Source organism: Lingula anatina, chromosome 1 (assembly GCF_051362555.1).
Source record: "Lingula anatina isolate TDL-2025a chromosome 1, LinAna3.0, whole genome shotgun sequence".
Classification (NCBI taxonomy): domain Eukaryota; kingdom Metazoa; phylum Brachiopoda; class Lingulata; order Lingulida; family Lingulidae; genus Lingula; species Lingula anatina.
In genome coordinates this window covers 65,510,023-65,519,836 of record NC_141767.1, presented here as the reverse complement: position 1 = coordinate 65,519,836, position 9,814 = coordinate 65,510,023, and the positions used below count along the sequence as shown (strand labels likewise).

The 9,814-nt window shown below is 34.8% G+C and overlaps 1 protein-coding gene across 1 annotated transcript in view; it reads left to right on the top strand.

Moving 5' to 3' along the window:
- LOC106181040 (uncharacterized) overlaps positions 1-9,814 on the top strand; it is a 33,360-nt gene that overhangs the window by 305 nt on the left and 23,241 nt on the right. Inside the window, exons 2-3 of the mRNA XM_087017345.1 lie at positions 5,623-5,704; positions 6,536-6,612. Of these exons, the coding sequence (XP_086873471.1) occupies positions 5,623-5,704; positions 6,536-6,612 (159 nt within the window). The remainder of the gene's footprint in view (positions 1-5,622; positions 5,705-6,535; positions 6,613-9,814) is intronic.

Here is a 9,814-nt window from a genome sequence, read left to right as displayed (position 1 = left end):
CTTACAACCACACATTATCAAAACATATAAGTATACGATGAACACCCCTTTTTATACATTTTTTTCCGTTTTATTTGCTAAATTAGATCCACTTCAGTTTCCAGTTTTGTTGTATTAATGGGTTTCAACTTTCATTTCGCATGATTAGCCCCCTCCCCCTCCCCCACATCCCAACCACCCTTCTTCTGAAGGAGCTTCATATTCTTGGTGAGAAAAGATGAATATTTTGATTCATGTCCCACAGTTTATCCCATTGTTTTGGGGCTTAATGCCTAGCCAATGACACTGATGTTGATAGCTCGAAAAATTTTATCTGATTGGTAATTCTAGGTCTGCAGGTAAAGAACATACTGTAGATTGTGTATTTATTTGAAAAATGTGTTGCTACAGCACATTTTGAACAGTCTTACCTTCTTCTTTAAAATCTGAACTAGTTAAACAAATACTTAATTACCTTAGTATTTAAGAATTGTTCTTGTGACAAATTCTGTAATAATACCTGATCTTTAAGTTAACACTAATGCCCTTTTTTTCAAATTTTAGAGTGGAAAATAAGAGATACAAGTTTAAGAAATATTTTATGCAAAAATATAATTAGTTTTTTATTTTAATTTAAGAAAATTAAATAAATGTGGAAGAAAAGATATAAATGTGAAAGAAAAGCTGATTTAAAGAAGAATACAAATAGCTAGGACATTTGAAATTATTATAATGAAAACAAAGAATCGTAAGAAGATCCTGTAAATAGCATTTTTAAGGAGGATTTGAACATAATTTTTTTCCCTATTCGTTTAGATAATACAGAAATAAACTTTGTCATGTCATGAGATAAGCAGACACATCAAAAAAGCATCAGGGGGAATGTGCTTATATGAGCTGTTGACATAACAGCACTTTTAGAGGTGAAAACTAATATTGATTTCAAACAAACTCCCTTACCTGAACAGCCACATGTAGCAACACTGTTTTAATGCCTATTACATCACAACAATAAGTACTGCTTGTAATACCAGGAAATTCTCTTGAAAGGCTAACTTCTTTATTTAATAAAACATTGTTATTAAGGGCTTTTATCTTGTTCAAAAAGGTATTTATCCAAGTGATGGCACAGGTTGTAGTTTACACCCTAGTCGTCCAAAAAGCCAATTTTCATGATAATGTCTTTAAAGTTAGTTACTGAGTTATCTCACACCAGTTTACTTAGCAGCAAAGTTGACAATAAGGGCTTAAGTACTCTGTGTGCGTAATTGGGGTGGTGGGCAAAAAATAATAATATATAAATTAATAAATAAAAAAGTGGACTTCTTACTCCTAAAGTATTTATTTTTATTGCATTAATTTAAAGATTTTGAAAAAAATTTATATAAAAGGAATTGTAGGCCTGCTATAATCTATCAAACTCCTTAATACTTAAAGGCAGAATATTTTCTTTTGTAATAGAGATGGACAGTTCATCAGCAGGTGTTGATTGATATGGATAATGAAGTGAACACCTGGGTACACATGATGTCACAGATCTGAGTAATATTATATAGCTATTAATAGAATCATTGAGCATGTTCTTTGTGTCATTTTAGTTATGCCTGGGCTCACACCTGCAAAGTTGGTAACTGAATGTTAATATGAAGCTTTTCATAACAACAGGCAATGCAGTTGCTAACGTGGGTTTAAAAATGAGTAGATACCAGGTTTCTGAAGAAACTTTAAAGACATTTTGAGAGACCTTTTTCTACGTGGTCTTTTTTTGTCTCATTGGCTTAAGATGTACAACTACAGCTGTAGATGAGATGAGTATATGTCAGTAAATCAATAAATAAATGCCATGTCCTTTGGTGTGAGAATTGTTCTTCATTTAGCTTGAAATGGTAGCAAAATGCTAGGTCCCTACTGTCAAGAGCATAAGTTGTCAAGACAATAGCTCTGCAGCAGATATAACAAGTTCTTTGCCAAATTGCTACTAATAAATGTTCTCAATAAGAATAGAGCTTTGGTTTCAATCTATCATCATTACTTATTCAAGTTATTGAAATTGTACAGTGCATGCTATAGGATTGTACCTTGTGGAATTATACCAAAAAGAATTGAACCTTATACTGTAGATAATAAAAAAAAAGTGAGTCATACATGTAGCTCTGTTGATTTGAGTATCAGTACATCAGAGTTTTGTGTACAGACAGGAAAAAACATTGTGATGACAAGATTAACCTGAATATAGGAAGATTCTTTTTCCTTTCATATGTAAAGACCTTATTTACATGCACATCATATTACAGGAGGAGTTGTAACTTTCTAGATAGTAACAGTTTTATTAAATTTTACAAATCTAACTTGTCAGATTTTTTTGTGTGTGTGTTTATGTGTCATCACTAAAACAATTTTTCCACTATAAATTAGGTTTTATATTTGGCTATATGTTCGATTGTGAAAATTACTGTTGGCAGTATTATTGTACCACCAGCGTTAGCGCTGGCGGTACACATGGTTTCGGTCTCGTCCGGATCGTTCCGCCGGCTCCGCCGGCTCCGCCGGCTCCGCCGGACGACTACCGTTACCGCTTCTCCTCCTAGACGGTAAGGCCCCCCATACCCATCTCATGGATTTAGGTCACCTATAATCTCAACTCGTTCCACGTAAAATTTGGGCTTTGTCGGTATTGGGGTCTGGGTGTGGCACTCATTGCAATGCACCCTTGTCCAAAAATGGCAAAATTAAATGCTAATTATCTACCCTATGGAAGGAGTTACGGGAAAAATTTCTACAGACGGCTTTCCAAAAGTCATATGTGTAGATTTCAAATATACCCTCGGATTTGACCTTTGACCTTTACTTCAAGGTCAAATGGGCCAAAATTTTCAAAAAAATGAAATTTTTTACGAAAAAAAAATTTTTTGCCCTGTTATTCAGACACCACACAGACTTAACCAATAATATTATTGGAAAGTGTTACCCTTCAGGTCATCTTTCATCTCCGTGAATTTGGGGTCAATCGGTGCATTTTCACAGGAGTAGCGGCCATAAGATACCGAAACTGAAAACTGTCTCTAATTCGGGAACCGTTAATGCTAGAGACCCATTCTTTTTTGCATTTTGTAGAGCATGTAAAGCCCAACACTGGATGTGGTCTCGGTTTTTTTGTATTCCATACGGTTTTCGAGTTACGCTGTATCAAAAAGTACATATTGGTGGTGAAAGGAAAATGTACGGAAGCCCACTGGTGCCGAAATTTCGAGATACTATTTTGAAATTTGAACAAAAAAATTTACCACCAGCGTTAGCGCTGGCGGTACACATGGTTTCGGTCCCGTCCGGTCCGTTCCGCCGGCTCCGCCGCCATGTTACCGTTACCGCTTCTCCTCCTAGACGGTAAGGGCCCCCGTACCCATATCATGGATTTAGGTCACCTATAATCTCAACTCGTTCCACGTAAAATTTGGGCTTTGTCGGTATTGGGGTCTGGGTGTGGCACTCATTGCAATGCACCCTTGTCTAAAAATGGCAAAATTAAATGCTAATTATCTACCCTACAGAAGGAGTTACAGGAAAAATTTCTATAGACGGCTTTCCAAAAGTCATATGTGTAGATTTCAAATATACCCTCGGATTTGACCTTTGACCTTTACTTCAAGGTCAAATGGGTCAAAATTTTCAAAAAAATGAAATTTTTTACGAAAAAAAAATTTTTTGCCCTGTTATTCAGACGCCACACAGACTTAACCAATAATATTATTGGAAAGTGTTACCCTTCAGGTCATCTTTCATCTCCGTGAATTTGGGGTCAATCGGTGCATTTTCACAGGAGTAGCGGCCATAAGATACCGAAACTGAAAACTGTCTCTAATTCGGGAACCGTTAATGCTAGAGACCCATTCTTTTTTGCATTTTGTAGAGCATGTAAAGCCCAACACTGGAGGTGGTCTCGGTTTTTTTGTATTCCATACGGTTTTCGAGTTACGCTGTATCAGAAAGTACATATTGGTGGTGAAAGGAAAATGTACGGAAGCCGACTGGTGCCATATGTAGAAAAAAAAATTATCTCGAAATTTCGAGATACTATTTTGAAATTTGAACAAAAAAATTTTTTATCTCGAAATTTCGAGATAGCATTTTGAAATTTGAACAAAAAAAAAATTATCTCGAAATTTCGAGATAGCATTTTGATATTTGAGCAAAAAAATTTATCTCGAAATTTCGAGATAGTATTTTGAAATTTGAACAAAAAAAATGCTATCTCGAAATTTCGAGATAATTTTTTTTTTCAACATATGGCACCAGTCGGCTTCCGTAAAAATGTGCAGTACGGTAATGGATAATAAATTTTGAACTCCAGAAAAATAAAACATAATGCTTGGCAAAGCAGACAACTTGTGGTCAAAAATGACATTATTTTATCAAATTTAAACTTCTGCAACTTCAGAGAACCTCCCATTTCAAGAACTTTGACCAAAATGACCTTTTCTTTATTTTAATTAATTTTTTCTGTAGGAAATTTATGGCACATTATGGTAACTCCAAAATTATAACATTTAGTCCCTTATATCTCCAAAACTGGCAGAGATAGGTCCATAGTTACTATTGAAGTTGAATAGGAAGTCATATACTGGCAATCTTACTGTGACCTTGACATTGACCTTTGACCTACTTTTCACCATGAACTGAACTTTGCAAATTTTGCTTCCCTTTTATCTCCAAAACTGGCAGAGATAGGTCCATAGTTACTATTGAAGTTGAACAGGAAGTCATATACTGGCAATCTTACTGTGACCTTGAAATTGACCTTTGACCTACTTTTCACCTTGAACTGAACTTTGCAAAATTTGCTTCCCTTTTATCTCCAAAACTGGCAGAGATAGGTCCATAGTTACTATTGAACTTGCATAGGAAGTCATATACTGGCAATTTTACTGTGACCTTGAAATTGACCTTTGACCTTCTTTTCACCATGAACTGAACTTTGCAAATTTTGCTTCCCTTTTATCTCCAAAACTGGCAGAGATAGGTCCATAGTTACTATTGAAGTTGAATAGGAAGTCATATACTGGCAATCTAAATGTGACCTTGAAATTGACCTTTGACCTACTTTTCACCATGAACTGAACTTTGCAAATTTTGCTTCCCTTTTATCTCCAAAACTGGCAGAGATAGGTCCATAGTTACTATTGAAGTTGAATAGGAAGTCATATACTGGCAATCTTACTGTGACCTTGAAATTGACCTTTGACCTACTTTTCACCATGAACTGAACTTTGCAAATTTTGCTTCCCTTTTATCTCCAAAACTGGCAGAGATAGGTCCATAGTTACTATTGAAGTTGGATAGGAAGTCATATACTGGCAATTTACTGTGACCTTGAAATTGACCTTTGACCTACCTTACAATGAACTTAACTTTGATTGCACCATTTTTAGTTATATATATTTTTTGCATATTTTGAAAATTCTTGTTGATTGCATTTTTACAGCTTGTCAAGCACAAGACTGGTGGCTGCACCCCTTATTTTGTGTATGTGGGGGTCTATACGAATGCGCTTGCTCCAGCTGGTGGTACAATATTCGGAGGCGGTATCGCCTCTCTGATCCTCTAGTTATTATTATTATTGATAATTTGTGGGCTGTGTTTCTTCAGATCCAGTGCAATGAGGAGGGGACTGTGGTGCTGTGCTTCCTCCTGGATGGAGAACATGAATTTAGACTCACATGTCCACAAGGTAGGACTTTTTGTATGAGCAGAATGGTAGTGTCAGGATAGAGCTGGGGTACTTGCATGCATGTAATGGTATATATGCATGCACGCGCACACACATGCACGCATGCATGCACACACGCATGCACGCACAGAGAGAGTTCACATAAAAGGAGATCACATGAAAGCGTTCATGATCAAGGTATCAGTTATGTTCCTCAAGACATACAAGAACTAATCTGCCAACTTTGGGACACTTTTTTCATGCTACTTTGTGTCATTTAAAAGAAATAAACAACTAATTCATGGTTGATGGAATCTTTTTTCCACTGATAAAATCAACTAGACCAGTGTGAGCATCAGATACGTTTCTGGGATATGGTCAAATTTTCTGCTCTCAATATTGTTATATTGCAAAGCAATTACAGTAGAACTTGGCACATATTTCCTTGTATTGCATGTAATTAGGTGTCACCTTGGTAATTGTTGGAGATACATCCTCTCCTTTGACACTTTACCTTTAATTTGATAGAACTCAGCAAATTTATTTTCTTGATTTGGGATCAACCATAGAAATATAGAGATTACATAAGAATTATGTGTCAGTATACCTTATGAATGCCTAGTTGCAAAGAGATGCTGAATAATACCTGACAATATTTTTGATGAGTTTTGAAGCAATTTACCACATTTCCACTTGGAAAAAAGAAAAGTTAATCTTTATTTCTCTCTTGACAGCATTTTTTACCTTTTGCTAAACCATGCTTAACATCTTATTCTGAGATACTAAGTACAAATCCTGTGTTCCTACAGACTTAAGCTGTTATATAGATAATGATACTGTAAATCATTGCAGAGTATCCAGACCATGTTGATCATTTCTTCGTGGAGGCTGGACCATCTGTTAAAATCTGGGCCAATGCTTTAAATGAGGTAAGAATTTCTTGTTATAAATATAAATTTTTTTTGGCATGTGTAGAAATTAAAGGGAACAAACATGTTGTAGAAACACTTCATAATATATCTCATATATGTGTCTGAATATATAAAATTATACTGGATTTTTTATGTACAGACACAGATGTGTCTGTACATATTGCCATCACCTGCGTCTGTCGTCGCCGTCGTCGCCGATGCCGATGCCGATGCCGATGGCAATGCCGTCGCCGTGCACTTTCACTGTAAACACGATAAGTGGAACACAGTTTAATTTTTTGCTTTTATATTTACAGAGCTGATGAATATTCATAAAACGCAGGTCAAGTTCGAAAATCAGCATGATCGGGCCATTATTGTAGAAGTTATGCTGTTTTATCACTTTTCAGCATATATGCAACCCTGTAAACACATTTTAAGGAAAACCGTTAGGCCTGTTGTCATGAAACTCACAAGAGTAATCAATCTTACTAAAACGCAGATCAAGTTCGAAAATTGGCATGATCGGGCCACTATTTTACTAGTTATGCTGTTTTTTCCTTTTTTTCAGCATATGTGCAACACTGTAAACACAATATAAGAAAAACCGATAGGCCAATTGCCATTAAACTCACAGGAGTGGTCAATCTTACTAAAATGCAGGTCGAGTTCGAAAATCAGCATAATCGGGCCATTATTTTAGAAGTTATGCTGTTTTTTCACATTTCCTCAGATTCAATTCTTAGGCATGTTAACAGTCTTATTATTTTACTAATAAGATACATAAAAGTGTTTGTTTGACATTTCCTGCATCTTTACAACATTGTTAGTTGATTATGTAAAAATGATGGTAAACTTGTTATCGTGTATTGTGTAATAAAGTGTCTAAAATGGAAATAAACTCATATCATTGCAGTTTGTCAGATTCAATCATTCACTATGTTCAGAATCTCAGAATGGAGGAAATTGGACATTTAACACTATTCTATTGATATTTTTCCCATCTCATCAATTATCTTAGTTGATCATATAAAAATTGCAGTAAACTGTTCATTTTGTTTTATGTTAAAAAAGTGTTAAAAATGGAAATAAACCCATGTCAGAACAGTGCTGTCTTGTTTCACATTTCCTCAGATTCAATTCTTAGGCATGTTAACAGTCTCATTGTTTAACTAATAAGACATGTAAAAGTGTTTGGTTGACATTTTCTGCATCTTTACAACATTATTAGTTGATTATGTAAAACTGATGGTAAACTTGTTATCGTGTATTGTGTAATAAAGTTTCAAAAATGGAAACAAACTCATATCATTGCAGTTTGTCAGATTCAATCATTCACTATGTTCAGAATCTCAGAATGGAGGAAATTGGACATTTAACACTGTTGTATTGATATTTTTCCCATCTCATCAATTTTCTTAGTTGATCGTATAAAAATGGCAGTAACCTGTTAATTTTGTTTTATGTTTAAAAAATTGTTAAAAATGAAAAAAAAAACATTTCAGAACAGTGCTGTCTTGTTTACATTTTGGCATTTTCAAGTTGTGACTTTGAAGTTCCATGGGCCTGAAGACCTTTGCTAGTCACATTTTCTGAATATCCATGATGCTAATATTTTATTATTAAAAATTGATGGTCATTATGCTGTTAAGCATTATGTAATATTGCATCAAAATTTGAAAAAAATCTATTTTGGACACTGCTCCCATGATGAGCATTTAAGAAAAACCATGTCACTTACTGTTCTCAAACAGTACAGTAAATATGTACAGATGTGTCTGTACATATTGCCATCACCTGCATCTATCGTCGCCGTCACTGTCACTGGTGCCGTGCACTTTCATTGTAAACACGATAAGTGGAAGTCAATTTTACTTTTTGGCTGTATATTTACAGAGCTGATGAATATTCATAAAATGCAGGTCAAATTCGAAAATCAGCATGATCGAGCCATTATTGTAGAAGTTATGCTGTTTTTTCACTTTTCAGCATATATGCAACACTGTAAACACATTTCAAGGAAAACCGATAGGCCTGTTGTCATGAAACTCACAGGAGTAATCGATCTTACTAAAACGCAGATCAAGTTTGAAAATCGGCATGATCGGGCCACTATTTTAGTAGTTATGCTGTTTTTTCATTTTTCAGCATATATGCAACACTGTAAACACAATATAAGAAAAACAGATGGGCCAATTGTCATGAAAGTCACAGGAGGGGTCAATTTTACTAAAATGCAGGTTAAGTTCATAAATCAGCATAATCGTGCCATTATTTTAGAAGGTGTGCTGTTTTTTCACATTTCCTCAGATTCAATTCTTAGGCATGTTAACAGTCTCATTATTAAACTAATAAGATACGTAAAAGTGTTTGTTTGACATTTCCTGCATCTTTACAACATTGTTAGTTGATTATGTAAAAATGATGGTAAACTTTTTATCGTGTATTGTGTAATAAAGTGTCAAAAATGGAAATAAACTCATATCATTGCAGTTTGTCAGATTCAATCCACTATGTTCAGAATCTCAGAATAGAGGAAATTGGACATTTAACACTGTTCTATTGATATTTTTCCAATATCATTAATTTTCTTAGTTGATCATATAAAAATGGCAGTAAACTGTTCATTTTGTTTTATGTTAAAAAAGTGTTAAAAATGGAAATAAACCCATTTCAGAACAGTGCTGTCTTGTTAAAATTTGATGTTGAATTTGCAGTTTAACATTATGTACTTTTGCATCAGAATTGGCAGTAGCCTATTTTGTGCATAGTTATTTCCTGCTTTTTGTCTGTACATTTGACAGCTTTGCTGCCTTGTTTAAAACATAGAGATGTTTCTTGATGAGGGTTCCAAGTCTCTTCAACTTTTCTGATTAAAGGTACATGCAAACTGAGCATCGGTGGAGCATGGATTCCCAGTAACACATGTAAACCACTTCTATTAGATTCTTATATGACTCAAATAAATTCGACATGCCAAGGGATAAACTGAATAGATCACTCGATCAGCCATAGAAGACCTTTAGACTGCTACTTTCTTTAAATTTTTGGTTGTAAATTTAACCTACTTTCGTGACCTACTTTCCTGCCCCACTGACATACAGCTTAGAATGCCAGCAGAAAAATCCGTTCAAACATCATTTTCGAGTAAAATTAAACAAATGCCTTTTGGTAATTCTCTTAGTTATACTACTTGAAACTATGTGCTGGCATTTGGTTG